Genomic DNA, 25,774 nt, shown 5'->3' on the forward strand with positions numbered 1-25,774 from the left:
CTGCGGTTTTGCTCCACTCTGCTTGCTCACCGCACCTGCGGTTTTGCTCCACTCTGCTTGTTCACCGCACCTGCGGTTTGGTTCGCTCTGCTTGTTCACCGCACCTGCGGTTTTGCTCCGCTCTGCTTGCTCACCCCACCTGCGGTTTTGCTCCGCTCTGCTTGCTCACTGCACCTGCGGTTTTGCTCCGCTCTGCTTGTTCATCGCTCCTGCGGTTTTGCTCTGCTAGTCCAACGCATCTGCGGCTCTGTTCCTGTATCCCAGTCTGTACTGGTCCCTATCCAGCCTGCGTTCATACCTGCCAGTATCTGCCTGTCTGCATTTCAGCCGTGCCTGTCAGCACCTGCCTGTCTGCATACCAGCCGTGCCTGCCAGTACCCACCTGCCTTCATACCAGCTGTGCCTGCTAAGTACCCACCTGCTGTCATACCAGTCATGCCTGCCAGTACCCACCTGTCTGCATACCAGCTAACCTGCCTGTTCCTGCATTCCCCAGTGTGGGTCAACAGCTGTGACCGGGGTCTGATCTGGAGTAGCACCTGGTCCCTCTGCTCAGTTCCTCCCTGGTTCATGGAGTCGACTGAGCCGCCCTGTGACCTTGGTCGGATCGGGTTGATACTTAGTTACACCCCTCCAGGCACTCCTTGGTTCATGGTACAGTGGGATCACTAATCACGCTCACGCCAGTCAGTACGGGCGCGAGCATAACAGTTTGCTCAGGCCATGGTTCCCGTTGAGCCCCACGGCCCTTCGCTCTCAGAGACATTTGAATCCTTGTCTGGCGAATACGTGCACTAAGAAAAAATTTTTTCTCAAGCTGAGGTTCAGGCGATTTACGCACCAGCCCCAAATGGAGCTATCAGCACTCGTTCCTACGGATCCACCACGGTACTATGGGGATCCAAAACGAAGCCGTGCATTTGTGGAGCAATGCATGCTGCATTTCAAATTCTATGCTCACTATTTTCCTACCGATCGGGTTAAAGTAGCATTCATGATGTCCTACCTAGCGGGCGATGCCTTGAAATGGATCACCCCCCTATGGGAAGCATGGGATCCTATCGTCTCTGACCTGCAGGCCTTCCTGATGGCCTTTCTAATGGTCTTCGATGATCTTTATCCTGAAGCTTCTGCTAAAGCTTCCCTTCCCAATATCCTGGAGCAGCCCCTATGGGTGATGTGTGTAGGTAGCCTACCAGTTCTCCAGCCTGAAGAGACTGCTGCCCACACAGAATCCACACAGGATGACAATGCTCCACAGAATACTTCCCTTCCCAACCTCAAGAGGCAGTCCAGACGTGCAAGGCGTAGAGGTAAACTGTCACGCCAGGTTCTGTCCTCCCAAAGACCTCCTGTTCCCCAGCCTGTAGAGGCAGCTCTCCGCACAGAATCCATGAAGGATGACTATGTTCGTCAGGCAAAGCAGAGGCCAGAACTCAGTCACAAAATCGGATTGCGGTCCCGCTGCGGTTGTTTGGGACCCCCTGACGGTCTTTGTCCAGCGAAGGTTGGAGAATCCCAAGACATTAGGCCTGTAGGAGAGGCTGCCCTTGGCGTTAGTGTTTCCTCTCCACAGATGACCATGACTGTCTCCGTGGAAAATGAAGGCCTCGGATTTACCGGAAGTTTCGGGCTTAAAGCCTTGAAGAGTCGGTGTCTGATTCCCATCCGACAACTCCAGAAGCCGGTTTGGGCATTGTCAGCAGAAGGACGAGCCCTACTCAGAAACAGTCAAAATATGTCTGTACAAATTAAGCTCCAGATTGGAGCATTACACATGAAGAAGTTCACATTCCAGGTGCTGACTGGCTTACCCACAGGTCGTCCAGAGCCGAGAGATCTAGTGCCCGCTCAGGTCTGGAGATCCTGTATGGTGTTTCCTGGGGGACTGATGAGGTGCAAGAGGTGTCCAGTCCCCATATCTTCAGGACAGTCAGCAGTTTCTTCTTCTTCTTCTTCACCAGATCTACTAGTCGCTGACTCGCTGTGCGCTGAAGTCTCTGAAGGAAGGGAAGCGGAGGCATTGTTCCCACACAGTCTCGATGATTGTACCAATGATCTGGCTTTAGGCACCGCCCCGCCTCGCAGACATGTCATATCAGAAACCAGACTGAAGTTGGTCCCTAATCAAGGATCCTCCATCGCTAACAAATCTGGCAATAAGTCCATCAAGGCGGTGGCTACCTCCAAGACTCTGCACCCCTCCAACCAGGCGGAGGACCTCCAGTTGCCTCCTGAATCCTCCGGGGTGCTAGCTGATATCAATTGGAGAGAGATTTTCTGCACCCTGTACCTGGTACTTCGCCTACTTCATTCAGTAAGCTTGGCAAAGTATACGTCAAGGCGGTGGTTACCCCCGAGTCTCTGCACCCCTCCAACCAGGCGGAGGACTTCCAGTTGTCTCCTGAATTCCCCGGGGTGCTACCTGATAACAAATGGAGAGAGACTTTTCTACACCCTGTACCTGGTACTTCGCCCACTTCATCCAGTAAGCTTGGCAAAGTGCACGTCAAGGCGGTGGTTTCCCCCGAGTCTCAGCACCCCTCCAACCCGGTGGAGGATCTCCAGTTGTCCCGTGAATCCTTTGGGGTGCTACCCAATATTAATAAGTGGTGAGAGACTTTCCTGTGTCCTGTTCCTGGTACTTTACCCGCTTCATCTGTTGCTGAGGATGGCCCGATGGAAGGAAGCATCCTAGTTACCAAGATGATGAAACCAGCTTTGTTCCCTCTAGTGGACAGAAGAGGAAATCTTCTTGAGGAGAAGGATCGGCCTCCAAATTCTTTGCAGAAAATCCTTGCTGGCTGGAGGAAGAGGGGACGTAAGGGGGGGGGTACTGTAACATCTGTGCTTGCATGGTGCACCACCTCCCACCATGCAAGACCGCAATCTTACCTGTCAGTCCATGCTGCACTCTTTGCTTCAGTACCTGCTCTGTCCATGTCTCTTGTCCGATTGCTTAGGGCGTCGGCGCGGCTTTCTGCTTGTTTCTTATAGATACTTTGTGCACAGTCCTAATGCGTCCCCAGCCTATTGCTGTGAGTCACTGATACTTAAACCCCCTCCACCCAGTAGGAGGTGCCTGAGCATCACTTTCACTCAGTTTGTCTTTTGCAGCTGAGGTGCCAGGTCCTGTCCTGACTCTAGTCTGTCTGCTACCCTGGGGGCTGAGTACCCAGGGCCTTTTCCTGTACCTGTGACTTCTAGTCTGTTTCCGCCACCCTGGGGGCCGAGTACCCAGGGCCGCTACCTGTATCTCTGACATCTAGTCTGTTTCCGCCACCCTGGGGGCTGAGTTCCCAGGCTCGTTCCTGTATCTTGTTCCCGGTTCAGTTCCTGTCTGAACAGTGTCCTAGCCCGTTACTTGTTTCTCTCTATGTCCGTACCTTCCCTTTTCCTGCAGTGTCTGAGCCTGCACCTAACTCCAACTCGTTGTCTCTGTACTTCTGTTTGTGAGTTTTGTGTCCACTCGCTACTTCATTGTAAGTACCTTGTGTGTATCTGGTTCTGCTTGTCCCCTTTCCCTGCCTCCGTATCTACCTCCTGTGTTCTAACCATCTTCCTGTATTTTCCAGTCTGTTCCATGTGAACAGAGCCCTGTCCTGTCTGCCTTCACCTTCTGCTCTGTTCTGCTCTGCTTGTTCACCGCTCCGGCGGTTCCGCTCTGCTCCGCTTGTTTACCGCACCTGCGGTTCTGTTCTGCTCTGTTTGTTCACCGCTCCAGCGGTTCCGCTCTGTTCCGCTTGTTTACTGCACCTGCAGTTCTGTTCTGCTCTGCTTGTTCACCGCTCTGGCGGTTCCGCTCTGCTCCGCTTGTTTACCGCACCTGCGGTTTTGCTCCGCTCTGCTCGTTCACCGCACCTGCCGGTTTGCTTGGCTCTGCTTGTTCACCGCACCTGCGGTTTTGCTCCACTCTGCGTGCTCACCACACCTGCTGTTTTACTCGGCTCTGCTTGTTCACCGCACCTGCAGTTTTGCTCCGCTCTGCTTGTTCATCGCTCCTGCGGTTTTGCTCTGCTAGTCCACCGCACTTGCGGCTCTGTTCCTGTATCCCAGTCTGTACTGGTCCCTATCCAGCCTGCGGTCATACCTGCCAGTATCTGCCTGTCTGCATTCCAGCCGTGCCTGTCAGCACCCGCCTGTCTGCATGCCAGATCGCCGCCGGGTGTCAGTTGATTGTTACAGCTGACACCTGGTGCTATGTGCAGGGAGCGGTCCCACACCGCTCCCGGGACATTAACCCCCAAAATGCTGCGATCGAAATCGATCGCAGCATTCCGGTGGCAAGAGGAGGTAAGCGCTATACTTACCTACTCTGCCGGCGTCCCGCGGCGTCTGATTCCGGTCCCCGATGTTGCCATGGTGACCTGACGTCAACATGACAACATCCGGGTCACCAGGAGGCAGGAAGTTGCTTAGGTCATGCGCAGTGCGCAACCAAAGTAACTTCTCCCTGTGCAGCGCTGACAGGCTGCATGGCACAGGGATGGTTCTGCATTCCTGTGCTATACAGCCGATCAGGCTGCAAAAAGTGAAAGTCCCATAGTGGGACAAAGTGTAAAAGTAATAAAAATGTCAGAAAGTGAAAAAAAAATGAAAAAAAAGTTGTAAAAATATAAAAAAAAAAAGAAAAAAATATATATATATTGTACTCATAAATAAATAATCTTATGAAAAAAAATAAATAAACCAATAAAAGTACACATATTTGGTAACGCCATGTCCGGAACGACCTGACCTATAAAACTGTTCCATTAGTTAACCCCTTTAGTGAACATGGTAAAAAAAAAAAAAAAACAACTAAACATAAAACGATGTTTTATCATCATACCGCCAAACAAAAAATGGAATAAAACGCGATCAAAAAGACGAATGTAAATAAAAATGGTACCACTGACACCATCATCTTGTCCCTCAAAAAACAAGCTGCCATACAGCTCCAACAACCGAAAAATAAAAAAGTTATAGCTCTCAGAATAAAGCAATGCAAAAACAATTCTTTTTTCTGTAAAATAGTTTTTATTGTGTAAAAGCGCCCAAATATAAAAAAATATATAAATGCGGTACCGCTGTAAACGTACTGACCCAAAGAATAAAGCTACCTTATCAATTTTACCACACGCAGAATGGCATAAAAAAAAAATAAAAAAAAAACAATTCCTGAATTGTAGGTTTTTGTTTATTCTGCCTTCTAAAAATCAGAATAGAAAGCGATCAAAAAATGTCACGTGCCCGAAAATGGTACCAATAAAAACATCAACTCATCCCGCAAAAAACAAGCCGTCACATGACTCTGTCGGCCGAAATATAGAAAAATTATAGCTCTCAAAATATGGCGATGCAAAACCTAGTCTTTGCAAAAAAAATGCGTCTTTTAGTGTGTGACAGCTTTCAATCATAAAAACCCGACATGAATCTGGCATCGCTGTAATCGCACCGACCCGAAGAAAAAAGACGTCTAATCACTTATACCGCACGAGGAACGGCGTAAAAAATAAACTTTAGGGTTAGGGTTGTGCTAGGGTTTGGGTTAGGGTTGTGCTAGGGTTAGGGTTGTGCTAGGGTTAGGGCTGTTCTAGGGTTAGGGTTGTGCTAGGGTTAGGGTTGGGCTAGGGTTAGGGTTGGGCTAGGATTAGGGTTGGGCTAGGGTTAGGGTTGTGCTAGGGTTGGGCTAGGGTTAGGGTTGGGCTAGGGTTGTGCTAGGGTTAGGGTTGGGCTAGGGTTAGGGTTGGGCTACGGTTAGGGTTGGGCTAGGGTTAGGGTTGTGCTAGGGTTAGGCTAGGGTTAGGCTAAGGTTAGAGTTGAGCAAGAGTTGGGCTAGGGTTAGGGTTGGGCTAAGGTTAGGGTTGGGGTTGGGATTTCAGAAGTAAAGAAAAAAAAAATGACGACGATATGACGACTAATGTTGAGCGCAAGTGCTGACCCGAAGAATAAAGCTGCCTTATCAATTTTACCACACGCAGAACGGAATAAAAAAAATAAAAAAAACAACAATTCCTGAATTGTTAGTTTTTGTTTATTCTGCATTATAAAAATCAGAATAGAAAGCGATCAAAAAATGTCACGTGCCCGAAAATGGTTCCAATAAAAACGTCAACTTGAGTTTGCATCGGGTGCTCGGGTATGCATTGAGTATCGCGGGTGCTCGAGTCTCCGCCCCATATGCTTCGTGGACAAAAAAACCTTGCAGGGATTGCCTGCCATGCACGAGTGATTCCCGCATGTTTTTTTTTGGGTGTCTAATAACAGTGAAACATGCGGGGCGGGGACTCGAGCATGTCACTTGAGCGATACTTGGTGCATACTCAAGTACCCGATGCTAACTCAAATAGCGAGCACTTGCACTCAAAACTAATGATAACTTATTCAATATGATGACCTAATGTTATCAAATTCTGTGACTTACCTCTGGGTTCAAAATGTTCACTATACCGTTTGATAAAATCCTGGAGGGGTGTAGTTTCCAAAATGGAGTCACAGGAGGGAGTGGGGGGTGGTTTCCACTATTTAAGCACATCAGGGACTCCCCAAACGCAACATGGCGTCCGCTAATTATTCAAGCAAATGGCGCGCGCTCCTTCCCTTCCGAACCCTGCCGTACGCCCAAACAGTGGTTTTCCCCCACATATGGGGTATCTGCTTACTCCGGAGAAATTGCACAACAAATTGCATGGTGCAATTTCTCCTGTTACCCTTATGAAAATGCAAAATTGGGGACTGAAAAACATTTTTGTTGGAAAAATGTGAAAATGTTATTTTTACGGCTCAATGTTATAAACTTCTGTGAAGCACCTGGGGGTTCAAGATGCTCACCACATATCTAGATAAGTTCCCTGGGGGGTCTAGTTTCCAAAAGAGTGTCACTTGTGGGGGGTTTCCACTGTTTAGGCACATCAGGGGCTCTCCAAACGCGACATGGTGTCCGCTAATTATTCAAGCAAATTTTACATTCAAAAAGTCAAATGACGCTCGTTCCCTTCTGAGCCCTGCCGTGCGCCCAAACAGTTGTTTTTCCTCACATATGGGGTATCTGCGTGCTCAGGGGAAATTGCACAAAAAAATTTGTGGTTAATTTTTTCCTGTTACCCCTGCGAAAATAAAAAAATTTGGGTCTAAAGTAACATTTTTGTGAAAAAAGTTAAATGTTCATTTTTTTCTTCCACATTCCAAAAATTCCTGTGAAGCATCTGAAGGGTTAATAAACTTCTTGAATGTGGTTTTGAGCACCTTGAGGGGTGCAGTTTTTGGAATGGTGCCACTTTTGGGTATTTTCAGTCATACAGGCCCCTCAAAGTCACTTCAAATAAGATGTGGTCCCTAAACAAATGGTTTTGTAAATTTTGTTGCAAAAATGAGAAATCGCTGGTCAACTTTTAACCCTTATAGCTCCCTAATAAAAAGAAATTTTGGTTCCAAATTGTGCTGATGTAAAGTAGACATGTGGGAAATGTTATTTATTAACTATTTTGTGTGACATATCTCTCTGATTTAAGGGCATAAAAATTCAAATTTTGAAAATTGCAAAATTTTCAAAATTTTTGCCAAATTTCCGATTTTTTCACAAATAAACGCAAGTGATATCGAAGAACTTTTACCACAATCATGAAGTACAATATGTCCCGAAAAAACATTCTCAGAATCAGGGGGATCCGTTGAAGCGTTCCAGAGTAATTGCCTCATAAAGTGACAGTGGTCAGAATTGTAAAAATTGGCCCGGTCATTAACGTGCAAACCACCCTTGGGGGTAAAGGGGTTAACATATTACCCAGGAAAATCCATTTTGGTTTCGTTTTTGTATGTTTTATTGTGAGTCCATAAAAGTGGCTTAATACCTCTGACCACGTTGTTAACAGCAGTGACCTGGGGGTCAGAAATGCTTCCAGGGGTCTTCCCCATGCTGTTCTCATGTCATTTGAGCACTGTTCCCATCGATTCGGGCAATTTTTGACCTTCTGCAGATCGCCGGGGGGAGCCGCCTGAAAAATGCTCGAGTTTCCCATAGACTTACATTGGGCTCGTTGCTCGGGTCGAGCACCCGAGTATTTCAATGTGCTCGACCCGAGCATCGAGCACCCGAGCATTTTAGTGCTCGCTCAACACTAGTCTTTAGAGTTATTTAACACATTACTTACTATTGTGAAATACAAGATTTAACTTCGCCCAGATGCAGTTTCTCCTCTGTTGCTTGAGCACCTATTACATGGGCCGATAATGACCAAATTACATGGGGACTGAATGGAGATGAATGAATCTGCTGAAGTTCGAAAGTTTGCTTAAATTTGGCAGGGAAATTTTGATAAAAGCGGCCTTATCATGCTGGGGGGTCTGACCGGACCCCAGAACATAATAACGATAGGGTGAAAAAAAAATCTTACCTTGCTGCTCACCAGTCCAGTCACCATATCCTCCCAGTGCAGACTGCTGTGTAGCTCCTCTTCATTACTGCTCCACCATACACCACGACTCTTTTTTCTGGCGCCAAGTAGGACTCTGAGGTCACAACCTGTGTCCCCGAGTCGCTGACTAGGCCTTCAGAAAAACTCATCTTTATGTAATGACATCAGAGGCCGACTCAGCCAGGAGGGAAGCCTGAAGAAGAGGACATTGGAGCAGCATTGAAGTGGTTGAGGGAGTTGTGAGGAGGATCAGCCAGGGCCTGTGGCGGCGGCACAAATGAGCGGCGAGGTGAGTTTTATTTATTTATTTACTTTTTCTTGGTTTTCTACAAATCAGAAAAATATTTGGTCAGCCGACATTGAGCAAACTTTGCACAAAAAAAAATCTAATTCAGGAGAATCTGAATTTGTTAGTAGAATTTTAAAGGCTTGAACCGATTCGCTCATCTCTAAGACTGGACGATTATCCCTGAATCTTGTAGACTGTGAGCCCTCGCTGGCGGGGTCCTCGCTCCTCCTGTACCAGTCGCCATCACGTTTTGTTCAAGATTATTGTAATTGTTTTCATTATGTATACCCCTTTGCACATGTAAAGCGCCATGAAATAAATGGCGCTATAATAAATAATAATAATAATAATGCTGATCAGCTCATGTAAAAGGACCTTTCAGTGATCGCAAATCAGCTTGTTATATTATTGATCGCCGCTGATCTGTCGAAGCTTCGGGCCGGAGGATCGCCTCTGCCTCCCCTGTTCCTTCTATGCTCTGCATTCCCGTCTCATCATGTCTCTGATCCCTCTATTTACTTGCAGTGTGTGGAAATCGGCCCAGTTATTCCTCATCCACCCGCATCGTAGGAGGAAACATTTCTGCCGATGGACAGTGGCCCTGGCAAGCCAGCCTGACCTTCCAGGGCATTCACCTGTGTGGCGGCTCCCTCATCAGTAACCGGTGGATAGTTACAGCTGCGCACTGCGTCTACGAGTAAGTGCCGCAACAAATCTTGTCACCAAAGTCACCGAACCTGTGTGTTACTGGGGAAGTCTACTTACAACAGATGGCGCCCCCTGTTATTACATACTTGTTATGGCGCCCCCTGGTGTTACATGCATGTTACGCCACCCCCCCCCTTGGTGTTACATGCTTGTTATGGCGCCCCCTGGTGTTACAAGCATGTTACGCCCCCCCCCCCCCCTTGGTGTTACATGCTTGTTATGGCGCCCCCTGGTGTTACAAGCATGTTACGCCCCCCGCCCCCCCCCCCTTGGTGTTACATGCTTGTTATGGCGCCCCCTGGTGTTACATATTTGTTATAATGTAAAGACTTAGCGCTCAGATGAAGTTTAAATGTATTATTCTTTAATGGCAGTGAGTAAAACAACAGACGTTTCGGGCCTTCATCAGTGTACTCTAAAGAGATCCAAATAACAATATCAATACTAGAAGAAATAAAACCAATCAAACAATGCAAAAACATATTAAGTGTAATAAGATTATGGTGCTAATCACACATAGTGAAGAAATAATCCTACAGTCACATAACAATACAATTGTAAAATACTGTAGATAAACAATTCTTTTTTTTCTAGCACCACAATCTTATTACACGTAATATGTTTTCAATGGTTTACTCACTGCCATTAAAGAATAATACATTTAATACATTTAAACTTCATCTGAGTGCCAAGTCTTTACATTATACGCTACTGGTTTTGGAACCTACTTGTGCACCTATTCCAGGAATGCCATGAGTTATCTTTAATATTTACACATTTGTTATGACGCCCCCTGGTGTTACATACTTGTTATGGCACCCCCTGGTGTTACATACTTGTTATATCTCCCCCTGGTGTTACATACTTGTTATGGCTCCCCCTGGTGTTACATACTTGTTATGGCGCCCCCTGGTGTTACATACTTGTTATATCTCCCCCTGGTGTCACATACTTGGTATGGCTCCCCCTGGTGTTATATAGTTGTTATGACGCCCCCTGGTGTTATATAGTTGTTATGACGCCCCCTGGTGTTACATACTTGTTATATCTCCCCCTGGTGTTACATACTTGTTATGACTCCCCCTGGTGTTACATACTTGTTATGACGCCCCCTGGTGTTACATACTTGTTATATCTCCCCCTGGTGTTACATACTTGTTATGACTCCCCCTGGTGTTACATACTTGTTATGACGCCCCTGGTGTTACATACTTGTTATATCTCCCCCTGGTGTTACATACTTGTTATGTCTCCCCCTGGTGTTGTATACTTGTTATCATGCCCTTTAGTGTTACATACTGGTTATGGCATCCCCTGATGTTACATACTTGTTATGACGCCCTCTAGTGTTACATACTGGTTATGGCATCCCCTGGTGTTAAATACTTGTTCTGACGCCCCCTGGTGTTACATACTTGTTATATCTCCCCCTGGTGTTACATACTTGTCATGGTGCCCCCTGGTGTTACATACTTGTTATGACGCCCCCTGGTGTTACATACTTGTTATACCTCCCCCTGGTGTTACATACTTGTTATATCTCCCCCTGGTGTTACATACTTGTTATGTCCCCCCCTGGTGTTACATACTTGTTATGACGCCCCCTGGTGTTACATACTTGTTATACCTCCCCCTGGTGTTACATACTTGTTATGACGCCCCCTGGTGTTATATACTTGTTATACCTCCCCCTGGTGTTACATACTTGTTATGACGCCCCCTGGTGTTACATACTTGTTATATCTCCCCCTGGTGTTACATACTTGTTATATCTCCCCCTGGTGTTACATACTTGTTATGTCCCCCCCTGGTGTTACATACTTGTTATATCTCCCCCTGGTGTTACATACTTGTCATGGTGCCCCCTGGTGTTACATACTTGTTATGACGCCCCCTGGTGTTACATACTTGTTATACCTCCCCCTGGTGTTACATACTTGTTATGACGCCCCCTGGTGTTACATCCTATGGGTTTACAGGAAGAGTAACAGAGGTGCAGTAGAACACAAAATTCTAAGAAAATGTGCTCTAGAATTATTTTAATTTTGAAGCAAGTATTTACTGGAACAGTCATGTGAAGAGAAGGAGAATGTGTAGAACCTAATCTTGCCCCCGTCACCAGCCTCTCCTCTCCCAATGCTCTGGATATACAGATTATAGCTAGAAAACTATAATAAGAATCCTTTGCTTTAATTGAAATGTCATCGGAGGCTTATCTGGGACGACCGAGACGACTGCACCGAGGACTCTTATGTCTCTCGGTATCTTACACTTTCAGCCACCGCTCATTGAAAGCCCCTTGTTCTATAAAGGGCAAGAATAATATTGATGTCACCGATGTTTTAATGTGCTGCGAGTTTACTGGCGATCACTAGATCCACCGTGATGGAGGACACACAGAAATGCATAACATCTACAATTGCATTGGTTTAGTAGAGTCGATTATATGGGCAATAATACCCCTATAGTAGACAAATCATTCTGATTGTGGCTGGTCTGCAACCATTGCAGAACTAAAACCACCAGCAGGATCCTGACAGTTGCCAGCTGCAAGATCCTGTCTCATACAAATCCCCGATTCATTCCATTAATGTCTGCGAGGTGAGGTATAGCCTTGCTGGAGAGTTTAGGATTTCTGGTTTCCAATTGCAAACAGATCATTGGAGGGCTACTGCCGCAGCTGGACACCTCCCCTAGAGAAAGCTGACCGTGAAACGTGCGTCGGGGTAGTGCTGACAGGATTTCATCTGGTCTCTCCACTATAGGTAAATATATATAGTCTACACACTGACCCTCTGCCTTGCCACTTGGCCTTGCACACTACAGGGTGATTGGGTATACAGGCTCAGTGTATTTCAGATACTATCTGGATATACCTTTCAGGATTGATTCAGTGGCTCTATGCCTGTGTTTCCTCTTTATTTATGACATATTAATACTTTGTTGTTGACTGTTTTTAATGAAATTGTTTAAATACATTTTTCATATTTTATTATTAACTTTGGTGGTTTATGGTTGCTCCAGTTTTCTTTTTCTCTTCACAAGTATGCTGCAGCTGGTTTCCTGACAGCCAAACTGAAGTTCTCAAGAAAGCGAGGGGGTTAAATTTTTTGTGTCAAATATTGGAGAGATGCATATATAAATCATTTATTTTTCTATCTCTCAGTACTGTATCAATAATATTTTGTAATGACCAGAACTCAGTGCTGTTATATCTGTGTAGGGAAAATATAATACAAACAAAGTTATAAACCGCTTTGCAAAATTGATAGATCAATAAAGTAGGGTGTCATAGAGAAACAATTAAAATCCATAAAACACCTCCAGAGAGGGGACAGATCACCCTCACATTGAACGTATGGGATTAATTATAGCTGGGGAAGAGAGAAACTAAGTATAACTGGGGAAATGAGAAATAACTTACACTTCAACCTCCATTCAAGTAGGGACCTCCTGCACTGTCTAGGTAATGACAAGGGATTGGCTCTGGGAAAAAGACACCAAGACTGAGATTCGTTTATGCACAGGTGGGGAAATAGACTTCTCAGGCATAAACTTCCTCTGATCAAAGCACGGCTCCCAGACCATTTTGGAGCCAGTGGTCAGTGATGAATATTGGGGTTTGCATTGATCCGATATTCATGGGAGATATATTTTTGGTGGCGTAGTGAAGGGACGAACATAACGCATTCACTCACATCAATGTAAAGCCAGCAAAACCTCTCCAACTTAATATTTTAATATTGGTCCAGTGGATGGTGCTATCTATGCCATGTTTCATCTCAATAGATAGGTAAAATCACAATAAGAAATATGATGACAATATCTACCTCCAGGGACCTCCAGGGGATCTAATAAAATTCTAAAGGACCTAGCATATCCCCCACCCAGCCCCCACATGAGCTCATCAATGGGAGGTATGTGGGTGTAACGTTGAGCTAATAAAAAGCAGAATTTAGATTTGCCCATTTGTCAATCCTGGGAGACACAGCTTGCTGTGGTTCAGTCCTTTTTCCTAAGGAGTCCCTCCCTCTGCTAAGCTCTGAGCCATTTCCGTGACATCAGGTTTAGTAATTTTCTTTGTTATCCCTTTTATCGCATGTGATTGTATATATCGTATTGTATTGTTCCCATTTTGTATATTTTTTATGAACACTGCCTACCTTTCCAGATTAAATATATAAAATGTAATAGCTCTGTACCTTTTGCTCTGTAAATCGCATCTTTGAAGCCATACGCTACCTGTAATGGGTGTCCAATCTACCTGCATATATGACTGGTGGTGGCAGCTAGTAGTTGCTTTTGTTATTGTAGAGTTGGCAGTGACCGTACCAGGGTATATATAGTACAGACCAAAAGTTTGGACACACCTTCTCATTTAAAGATTTTTCTGTATTTTCATGACTTTGAAAATTGTACATTCACACTGAAGGCATCAAAACTATGAATTAACACATGTGGAATTATATACTTAACAAAAAAAGTGTGAAACAGCTGAAAATATGTCTTATATTCTAGGTTCTTCAAAGTAGCCACCTTTTGCTTTGATGACTGCTTTGCACACTCTTGGCATTCTCTTGATGAGCTTCAAGAGGTAGTCACCGGAAATGGTTTTCACTTCACAGGTGTGCCCTGTCAGGTTTAATAAGTGGGATTTCTTGCCTTATAAATGGGGTTGGGACCATCAGTTGTGTTGTGCAGAAGTCTGGTGGATACACAGCTGATAGTCCTACTGAATCGACTGTTAGAATTTGTATTATGGCAAGAAAAAAGCAGTTAAGTAAAGAAAAACGAGTGTCCATCATTACTTTAAGAAATGAAGGTCAGTCAGTGCGAAAAATTGGGCAAACTTTGAAAGTGTCCCCAAGTGCAGTTGCAAAAACCATCAAGCGCTACAAAGAAACTGGCTCACATGAGGACTGCCACAGGAAAGGAAGACCAAGAGTCACCTCTGCTTCTGAGGATAAGTTTATCCGAGTCACCAGCCTCAGAAATCGCAGGTTAACAGCAGCTCTGATTAGAGACCAGGTCAATGCCACACAGAGTTCTAGCAGCAGACACATCTCTTCAACAACTGTTAAGAGGAGACTTTGTACAGCAGGCTTTCATGGTAAAATAGCTGCTAGGAAACCACTGCTAAGGACAGGCAACAAGCAGAAGAGACTTGTTTGGGCTAAAGAACACAAGGAATGGACATTAGACCAGTGGAAATCTGTGCTTTGGTCTAATGAGTCCAAATTTGAGATCTTTGGTTCCAACCACCGTGTCTTTGTGCGATGTTGAAAAGGTGAACGGATGGACTCTACATGCCTGGTTCCCACCGTGAAGCATGGAGGAGGAGGTGTGATGGTGTGGGGGGGCTTTGCTGGTGACACTGTTGGGGATTTATTCAAAGTTGAAGGCATACTGAACCAGCATGGCTACCACAGCATCTTGCAGCGGCATGCTATTCCATCCGGTTTGCGTTTAGTTGAACCATCATTTATTTTTCAACAGGACAATGACCCCAAACACACCTCCAGGCTGTGTAAGGGCTATTTGAGAAAGAAGGAGAGTGATGCGGTGCTACACTAGATGACCTGGCCTCCACAGTCACCAGACCTGAACCCAATCGAGAAGGTTTGGGGTGAGCTGGACCGCAGAGTGAAGGCAAAAGGGCCAACAAGTGCTGAGCATCTCTGCGAACTCCTTCAAGATTGTTGCAAGACCATTTCCAGTGACTACCTCTTGAAGCTCATCAAGAGAATGCCAAGAGTGTGCAAAGCAGTCATCAAAGCAAAAGGTGGCTACTTTGAAGAACCTAGAATATAAGACATATTTTCAGCTGTTTCACACTTTTTTTGTTAAGTATATAATTCCACATGTGTTAATTCATAGTTTTGATGCCTTCAGTGTGAATGTACAATTTTCAAAGTCATGAAAATACAGAAAAATCTTTAAATGAGGTGTGTCCAAATTTTTGGTCTGTACTGTATATATTCCATACTCTCACTGTGAGTTCTCCAATAACTGGCCTAGTTGTTGAAGCAGCTGCGGCCTCGTCCATTACTCATCAGTAAATTGCGTAATTGCCCTGACTATTGGAGGCAGCTGAGTTGCATCCCCTGACAAAATGATGGCTGCGGTGGGATCTGCGTGACTCTCCCTGGTTGTTATCCATGACAAATTGGTGGCAGTGGTGTGATCTGCATGATTCCCCTGGCTGTTATCTGTGACATAGGGCTACTGCTGCAGCCAGTTGCCTTACAGCCAGACAAGTTTTGTAAAAAGTGAGTTGGTTAATTTTCTGGGACACTTATAGAATAATTAGTAATTGCATATATAAATCCTGCCTTTTTCTATTCACAGTACTACAGCAATAATACACTGCTCAAAAAAATAAAGGGAACACTTAAACAACAGAATATAACTCCAAGTAAATCAAACTTCTGTGAAATCCAACTGTCCACTTAGGAAGCAACACTGATTGACAATCAATTTCACATGCTGTTGTGCAAATGGAATAGACAATAGATGGAAATTATTGGCAATTATCAAGACACCCTCAATAAAGGAGTGGTTCTGCAGGTGGGGACCACAGACCACATCTCAGTACCAATGCTTTCTGGCTGATGTTTTGGTCACTTTTGAATGTTGGTTGTGCTTTCGAACTCGTGTTAGCATGAGATGGATTCTACAACCCACAGAAGTTGCTCAGGTAGTGCAGCTCATCCAGGATGGCACATCAATGCGAGCTGTGGCAAGAAGGTTTGCTGTGTCTTTCAGCGTAGTGTCCACAGGCTGGAGGCGCTACCAGGAGACAGGCCAGTACACCAGGAGACGTGGAGGGGGCCGTAGGAGGACAACAACCCAGCAGCAGGACCGCTACCTCTGCCTTTGTGCAAGGAGGAACAGGAGGAGCACTGCCAGAGCCCTGCAAAATGATCTCCAGCAGGCCACAAATGTGCATATGTGCATGTGTCTGCACAAACGGTTAGAAACCGACTCCATGAGGGTGGTATGAGGGCCCATCATCCACAGATGGGGGTTGTGCTTACAGCCCAACACCGTGCAGGACACTTTGCATTTGCCACAGAAGACCAGGATTGGCAAAGTCGCCACTGGCGCACTGTGCTCTTCACAGATGAAAGCAGGTTCACACGGAGCACATGTGACAGACGTGACAGAGTCTGGAGACGCCATGGAGAGCGATCTGCTGCCTGCAACATCCTTCAGCATGACCGGTTTGGCTGTGGGTCAGTAATGGTGTGGGGTGTGCTCGCCAGAGGTAGCCTGACTGCCATTAGGTACCGAGATGAGATCCTCAGACCCCTTGTGAGACCATATGCTGGTGCGGTTGGCCCTGGGTTCCTCCTAATGCAGGACAATGCCAAACCTCATGTGGCTGGAGTGTGTCAGCAGTTCCTGCAAGATGAAGGCATTGAAGCTATGGACTGGCCCGCCCGTTCCCCAGACCTGAATCCGATTGAGCACATCTGGGACATCATGTCTCGCTCCATCCACTAACGTCACGTTGCACCACAGACTGTCCAGGAGTTGGCGGATGCTTTAGTCCAGGTCTGGTGGGAGATCCCACAGGAGACCATCCGCAACCTCATCAGGAGCATGCCCAGGCGTTGTAGGGAGGTCATACAGGCACGGGGAGGCCACACACAATACTGAGCCTCATCAGGAGCATGCCCAGGCGTTGTAGGGAGGTCATACAGGCACGTGGAGGCCACACACAATACTGAGCCTCATTGTGACTTGTTTTAAGGACATTACATCAAAGTTGGATCAGCCTGTAGCGTGTGTTTCCACTTTAATTTTGGGGGTGACTCCAAATCCAGGCCTCCACTGGTTAATAAATTTGATTTCCATTGATGATTTTTGTGTGATTTTGTTGTCAGCACATTCAGCTTTGTACAGAACAAAGTATTCAATGAGAATATTTCATTCATTCAGATCTAGGATGTGTTATTTGAGTGTTCACTTTATTTTTTTGAGCAGTGTATATTGTAAGTATAAGTTTGGCACTGTATAAACCACACTCTAAAATGGATAGATCTGTGGAGAAGGGCTACTGCTGCAGCCAGTTGCCTAACAGCCAGCCTGAGTTTTATCTTTTAACATTATTTTACTATATGTATATACCGCCATCATATTCTGCAGCACTTTAGAGACATCATCACTGTCCCCAATGGGGCTCACAATCACAATCTAAATTCCTTGTCAGTATGTCTCTGGAGTGAGGGAGTAAACTGGAGAAAATCCATGCAAACTCCTTCCAGTTGTTGTCCTTGGTTGCATTTGAAACAAAGGCCCCAGAACTGCAAAGCTACAGTGCTAACCACTGAGCTACCATGCTGCCCATAAGGGTTGCGTATAGAACATAGAAAAATAAATAATTTTGTATGCATATCTCTTAGCACTATATTCTGATTTTTTTTTTATTTACAAATTCTGCACTGCTACATCTGTGTAGGGAATATTATAAAAATCATTATAAACCACATTTTAAAATTGGAGTGGAGGAGGGCTACTACTGCAGCAAGTTACGTAACAGCCAGACTAAGTTATTTTTATAATTTTCTGGTACACATATAAACTATTAATTTTTATATTAATATATAATATTTATACACTATATTGATTTTTTTCATTACAAATTCGGCACTGCTACATATGTGTATGGAATATTGTAAAAATCATTATAAACCACATGTTCAAATTGAAAGATCAGTGGAGGAGGGCTACTGCTGCAGCCAGTTGCCCAACAGCCAGACTAACTGCTGCAGCCAGTTGCCCAACAACCAGATTGACTGGTTCAGCCAGTTGCCCAACAGTTAGACTGACTCCTGCAGCCAGTTGCCCAACAGCCAGACTGACTGCTGCCGCCACTTGCCTGACAGCCAGATTGACTGCTGCCCAACAGCCAAACTGATTGCGGCAGCCAGATGCCCAACAGCCAGACTGACTGCAGCAGCCAGTTGCCCAACAGCCAGATTCACTGTTGCAACCAGTTGCCTAACAGAAATACTGACTGCTGCAGCCTATTGCCTAACAACCAGACTGACATCTGCAGCCAGTTACTTAACAACCAGACTGACTGCTGCAGCAAGTTGCCCAACAGCCAGACTGATTGCTGCAGCCAGTTGCCCAACAAACAGACTGACTGCTGCAGCCAGTTGCCTAAGAGTGATACTGACATCCGCAGCCACTTGCCTAACAGCCAGATGGACATCTGCAGCCAGTTACTTAACAACCAGACTGACAGCTGCAGCCAGTTACCTAACAGCCAGACTGACTTCTGCAGCAAGTTGCCCAACAGCCAGACTGACAGCTGCAGCCAGGTGCCCAACAGCCAAACTGACTAAGGCAGCCAGTTGCCAAACAGCCAGACTGACTGCTGCAGCATGTTGCCCATCAACCAGACTGACTGCTGCAGCCAATTGCCTAACAGCAATACTGACTGCTGCAGCCAGTTACCCAACAGCCAGACTGATTGCTGCAGCCAGTTGCCCAACAGACAGACTGACTGCTGCAGCCAGTTGCCTAACAGTGATACTGACATCTGCAGCCACTTGCCTAACAGCCAGATGGACATCTGCAGCCAGTTACTTAACAACCAGACTGACTGCTGCAGCCAGTTACCTAACAGCCAGACTGACTTCTGCAGCAAGTTGCCCAACAGCCAGACTGACTGCTGCAGCCAGGTACCCAACAGCAAAACTGACTGCTGCAGCCAGATGCCCAACAGCCAGACTGACTGCTGCAGCATGTTGCCCAACAGCTAGAATTACTGCTGCAGCCTGTTGCCCAACAGCCAGACTGACTGCTTCAGGCTGTTGCCCATCAACCAAACTGACTGCTGCAGCCAATTGCCTAGCAGCAATACTGATTGCTGCAGTCAGTTGCCCAACAGCCAGAATAAGTGCTGCAGCCAGTTGCCCAACAGCCAGACTGACTTGCAGCCAGCTGCCCAACAGCCAGATTGACTGCTGCAGCCAGTTGCCTAACAGAAATACTGACTGCTGCAGCCTATTGCCTAACAGTCAGACTGACTGCTGCAGCCACTTGCCTAACAACCAGACTGACATCTGCAGCCAGTTACTTAACAAGCAGACTGACTGCTCTAGCCAGTTGCCCAACAGCCAAACTGACTGCGGAAGCCAGATGCCCAAAAGCCAGACTGACTGCTGCAGCATGTTGTCCAACAACCAGACTTACTGCTGCAGCCAGTTGCCCAACAGCCAGACTGACTGCTGCAGCCTGTTGCCCAACAACCAGACTGACTGCTGCAGCCTGTTGCCCAACAACCAGACTGACTGCTGCAGCCACTTGCCTAACAGCCAGACTGACTGCTGCAGCCAGCTGCCCAACAGCCAAACTGACTGTGGCAGCAAGATGCCCAACAGCCAGACTGACTGCTGCAGCCAGTTGCCCAACAGCCAGACTGACTGCTGCAGCCAGTTGCCTAACAGCAATACTTACTGCTGCAGCCTATTGCCTAACAGCCCGACTGACTGCTGCAGCCACTTGCCTAACAGCCAGACTGACATCTGCAGCCACTTACTTAACAACCAGACTGATTGCTGCCCAACAGCCAAACTGATTGCTGCAGCCAGTGGCCTAACAGCGATACTGACATCTGCAGCCACTTGCCTAACAGCCAGAGTGACATCTGTGGCCAGTAACTTAACAACCAGACTGACATCTGCAGCCACTTGCCCAACAGCCAGATTGACTGCTGCAGCCAGTTGCCTAACAGCAATAGTGACTGCTGCAGCCACTTGCCTAACAGCCAGACTGACTGCTGCAGCCACTTGCCTAAGAGCCAGACTGACATCTGCAGCCAGTTATTTAACAACCAGACTGACTGCTGCACCCACTTGCCTAACAACCAGACTGACATCTGCAGCCACTTGCCTAACAACCAGACTGACATCTGCAGCCAGTTGCCTAACAACCAGACTGACATCTGCAGCCAGTTGCCTATCAGCCATACTGAGGTTTTCTTTTTTAGATTTTTTAATTTTCTCGGACAAACATAGAAGCATTGTATATATAAATAATTTATTTTTCTATTCGTAATACTATATCAATAATATTTTTAATCACAAATTGGGCTGTGCTACATGTATATACAGAATATTCTAAAAAAAAAGCTATTAACCTAATTATTATTAAAATATTGCTTTATTGAGCCTTCTTTCCCTTGATTTGCAGCTTATATTTTCCAGAGTCATGGAGCGTGCAGGTCGGGCTGGTGAACCAACCTCTGGATCTTCCAACTAATTCAGTTCTGGTGGAAAAGATCATTTACCACAGCAAATACAAATCAAGCTCCATGTCCAATGATATCGCCCTCCTTAAACTGGCTGCACCCTTCACTTTCAGTGGTAAGTGGGGTACCTGGTGATCCTTTGCGGAGATCTAGTTGATCTAGGGAGCCTTATAGGCAGTGCTCCCTGGGGGAAAGTATGCAAATTAGCTCTCCTGTAAAAGGAGGACAACTGTCTCTCCAGTGCCTGAGATCCTTAGCCATGTTTCCAAGTTTTTTAACGGGTCAGACATTGACTTACAGGGCAGCTACCAATAGGTGGCAGTAAAGAGACAGTTTTCTTCCTTCTGATGGAGAGCTAATTTGCATAATGTTACAATATTTTTTACCAATGGTGGAAGCGGAAGCTATGAGATTCTTTATTAATACTGTGGGATGGAATGGTTGGAGGCAGTGCGGCTCACATAGTCAGTTCCCCCTGCTTTAGGGGCAATGCAGTTAACCCCTTTAAACCTTGTGTACTGTCCCCAAAATTCAATTTTTTTAACCAATAAAATAATATATATATATATATATATATATATATATATATATATATAATATGTAAATATAATATATATATACAGTACAGACCAAAAGTTTGGACACGCCTTCTCATTTAAAGATTTTTCTGTATTTTCATGACTATGAAAATTGTACATTCACACTGAAGGCATCAAAACTATGAATTAACACACGTGGAATTATATACTTAACAAAAAAGTCTGAAACAACAGAAAATATGTCTTATATTCTAGGTTCTTCAAAGTAGCCACCTTTTGCTTTGATGACTGCTTTGCACACTCTTGGCATTCTCTTGATGAGCTTCAAGAGGTAGTCACCGGAAATGGTCTTCCAACAACCTTGAAGGAGTTCCCAGAGATGCTTAGCACTTGTTGGCCCTTTTGCCTTCACTCTGCGGTCCAGCTCACCCCAAACCATCTCGATTGGGTTCAGGTCTGGTGACTGTGGAGGCCAGGTCATCTGGCGTAGCACCCCATCACTCTCCTTCTTGGTCAAATAGCCCTTACACAGCCTGGAGGTGTGTTTGGGGTCATTGTCCTGTTAAAAAATAAATGATGGTCCAACTAAACGCAAACCGGATGGAATAGCGTGCCGCTGCAAGATGCTGTGGTAGCCATGCTGGTTCAGTATGCCTTCAATTTTGAATAAATCCCCAACAGTGTCACCAGCAAAGCCGCCCCACACCATCACACCTCCTCCTCCATGCTTCACGGTGGGAACCAGGCATGTAGAGTCCATCCGTTCACCTTTTCTGCGTCGCACAAAGACACGGTGGTTGGAACCAAAGATCTCAAATTTGGACTCATCAGACCAAAGCACAGATTTCCACTGGTCTAATGTCCATTCCTTGTGTTCTTTAGCCCAAACAAGTCTCTTCTGCTTGTTGCCTGTCCTTAGCAGTGGTTTCCTAGCAGCTATTTTACCATGAAGGCCTGCTGCACAAAGTCTCCTCTTAACAGTTGTTGTAGAGATGTGTCTGCTGCTAGAACTCTGTGTGGCATTGACCTGGTCTCTAATCTGAGCTGCTGTTAACCTGCGATTTCTGAGGCTGGTGACTCAGATAAACTTATCCTCAGAAGCAGAGGTGACTCTTGGTCTTCTTTTCCTGGGGAGGTCCTCATGTGAGCCAGTTTCTTTGTAGCGCTTGATGGTTTTTGCAACTGCACTTGGGGACACTTTCAAAGTTTGCCCAATTTTTCGGACTGACTGACCTTCATTTCTTAAAGGATTGATGGCCACTCGTTTTTCTTTACTTAGCTGCTTTTTTCTTGCCATAATACAAATTCTAACAGTCTATTCAGTAGGTCTATCAGCTGTGTATCCACCAGACTTCTGCACAACACAACTGATGGTCCCAACCCCATTTATAAGGCAAGAAATCCCACTTATTAAACCTGACAGGGCACACCTGTGAAGTGAAAACCATTTCCGGTGACTACCTCTTGAAGCTCATCAAGAGAATGCCAAGAGTGTGCAAAGCAGTCATCAAAGCAAAAGGTGGCTACTTTGAAGAACCTAGAATATAAGACATATTTTCAGTTGTTTCACACTTTTTGTTAAGTATATAATTCCACATGTGTTAATTTATAGTTTTGATGCCTTCAGTGTGAATGTACAATTTTCAAAGTCATGAAAATACAGAAAAAAATCTTTAAATGAGAAGGTGTGTCCAAACTTTTGGTTTGTACTGTATATATATGGGTCTTAGAAAAAGGAAATAAAAAAGTGAAAGTGCAAAAACTAAAAAATTGCCTGGTCCTTAAGGGTTAAAGTGCACCTATCAGCAGAAAAGACATTGTCTACATTTTTCTTGTTCTGGAGGACTGGACATATCCATGCATTACACAAACAGACCCTTGATTTTAAAAAAAGCAATTAAAGAAACCAAAACATAAAACTGTGTAATGCTTCATTTCTCCTGTGGGAGTGCTGTAGGAAAATTGAACACCTGGTGCCAGTGTGTTCTGTAGATTATGGCTGATCACTATAAATAGAATATCATGTTGAGTTTTCTACAAAAACACAATAGGAGGTAAAATACTGCAAATATTTATTATTATTATTATTATTATTATTAATACAAATAATGATGACAATATTAATATTAAAAATAATAAAATAGTATTATTGATAATAATAGCAAGAATATTAAAATGATTATTAGTATTAATAGCAATAATAAAAAATAATAGTAATACTAATAGTAATAATACAAATATCAAAATGTATAATAGTAGTAATAATAATAGTAATGCAAATAATAATACTAAGAATAACAATAGCAATAAAATCATAAAAACATTATTGATAATAATAATAGTATTAATATAAAACATATTTTAATCATAATAATAGTAATAAAAATTATTATAGTAATAATAAAAATACTAATAATACACATATCAATACTAATAATAGCAGTAATAAGAATAATAATAACAGAAATGATAATAATAGTAATACAAATAATACAGTAGTAATAAAAAAAATATTATTAAAAAAATAGTATTACAATTGTTAGTATTATTAATACTGTTATTATATAAATAATACAAATATCAATAAAATTAATAGTAGTAATAATAAAAATATTAATTATATAGAAGTCAAAATAATCAAAATATGAATAACAATACTAAAATGAATGATAACAAATACTATTATTATTAATAATAAATTAAATAATAATAATAAAAAAAATAATAATAATAATAATACAATTATATCCTAGATTGTGTGACTGATCGCAGTATGTAGGTTTGTCCTTAGTTTCGGCCTAAAGGGTACTGAGTATAATAGCGTCACATTCTCATGTGTACCCAATGACCATAATATATACAGATCATATATATTTATATATATACTGATAATGGCTAATAATATAATTAAATTGTAAATCTTAACACGGCAGAGACAGATGGCGGTAATCCTAGGAGGACTTGTTCTCATTCTGTCACACATCGCCACCTAGTGGCCAGTACGTATAATTACAGCCTCTCACATACTTTATATTTCTTTTATCAGGCCTTATACAACCAATATGCCTCCCAAATTATGGAGAGGATTTTCCAGAAGGTAAAATCTGCTGGATATCAGGATGGGGAGCCACGGAGGAAGGAGGTACGTGACAATAAAAAATGTGATAAAACATACATCTTGCCAGCATTTAAACAGGGCTGTAAAGAATGAGAAAAAAAACATGATAACTTTTCAAAAACAGCGCCACAGGGACCCACTGATTGTGCGCGGTATTGCAGTTTAGCCTCATTGATTTTAATAGCGCTGAGCTGCAATACCAGACAGAACCTATAGACAGGAATGGCGCTGTTACAAGAAGAATGCAGGCATGGTTTTTTTTTTTAAATCTGTAAATTATCAGAATTGCCAAGTCATAGTTAAAGGGTGACCCGTGAGCGGCATTACTAGCACCGAGCAAGCAACAGAATCGGGAGTGGTAGTGGTCATGGCGGTATTATTGGTAATAATGGTCTTTGCATAATATTTATTGTGGGTGACTTGGAGTGCAAAAGTGCAGGAAGAAACAGCTCTATGCAGGGGCGTTACTACTGTGGTTGCAGAGGTCGCCACCACCACCGGGCCCGTGCAGGTGGTGGCCCGCCGACGCCAGCAAATACTTCAGCTGGACGTGCGCCCTCAGATGCGCATGGTGTATTGCGGCACATAGACCCGTCGGGTCCATCTTGACTGAAAAAAAACAGAAATGTAGAAATTTTTGCAAATTTATTAAAAAACAAAAACTGAAATATCACATGGTGATAAGTATTCAGACCCTTTGCTCAGTATTGGGTAGAAGCCCCCTTTTGAGCTAGTACAGCCATGAGTCTTCTTGGGAATGATGCAACAAGTTTTTCACCCCTGGATTTGGGGGTCCTCTGCCATTCTTCCTTGCAGATCCTCTCCAGTTCTGTCAGGTTGGATGGTGAACTTTGGTGGACAGCCATTTTCAGGTCTCTCTTCGTTCTGAAGGGAATCCTTTGTTATTTTAGCTGTGTGCTTAGGGTCATTGTCTTGTTGGAAGGTGAACCTTCGGCCAAGTCTGAGGTCCAGAGCACTCTGAAAGAGGTTTTCATCCAGGATATCTCTGTCCTTGGCCGCTTTCATGTTTCCTTCAATTGCAACCAGTCGCCTTGTCCCGGCAGCTGAAAAACACCCCCATAGCATGATGCTGCCACCACCATGTTTCACTGTTGGGATTATATTGGGCAGGTGATGAGCAGTGCCAGGTTTTCTCCACACATATCGCTTAAAATTATCACCAAAAAGTTCTATCTTTGTCTCATCAGACCAGAGAATCTTATTTCTCATAGTCTGGGAATCCTTCATGTGTTTTTGAACAGACTCTATGCCGGCTTTCATGTGTCTTGCACTGAGGAGAAGCTTCCGTCAGGCCACTCTGCCATAAAGGCTCGACTGGTGGAGGTCTGCAGTGATAGTTGACTTTGTGGAACTTTCTCCCATCTCCCTACTGCATCTCTGGAGCTCAGCCACAGTGATCTTGGGGTTCTTCTTTACCTCTCTCACCAAGGCTCTTCT

At 44.5% G+C, this 25,774-nt stretch overlaps 1 protein-coding gene across 2 annotated transcripts in view; it reads left to right on the forward strand.

Annotated features, from left to right (window-relative positions):
• The window catches only part of TMPRSS3 (transmembrane serine protease 3), a 191,226-nt gene that overhangs the window by 104,794 nt on the left and 60,658 nt on the right, over positions 1-25,774 (forward strand). For both annotated transcript variants that reach the window (XM_073670843.1, XM_073670844.1), the window contains 3 exons: positions 9,211-9,382; positions 20,602-20,774; positions 24,245-24,340. In XM_073670843.1, coding sequence (XP_073526944.1) covers positions 9,211-9,382; positions 20,602-20,774; positions 24,245-24,340 — 441 coding nt within the window. The remainder of the gene's footprint in view (positions 1-9,210; positions 9,383-20,601; positions 20,775-24,244; positions 24,341-25,774) is intronic.

Source organism: Phyllobates terribilis, unplaced genomic scaffold, assembly GCF_046119375.1.
Source record: "Phyllobates terribilis strain yellow unplaced genomic scaffold, ASM4611937v1 Scaffold_2__4_contigs__length_985480577, whole genome shotgun sequence".
Lineage (NCBI taxonomy): Eukaryota > Metazoa > Chordata > Amphibia > Anura > Dendrobatidae > Phyllobates > Phyllobates terribilis.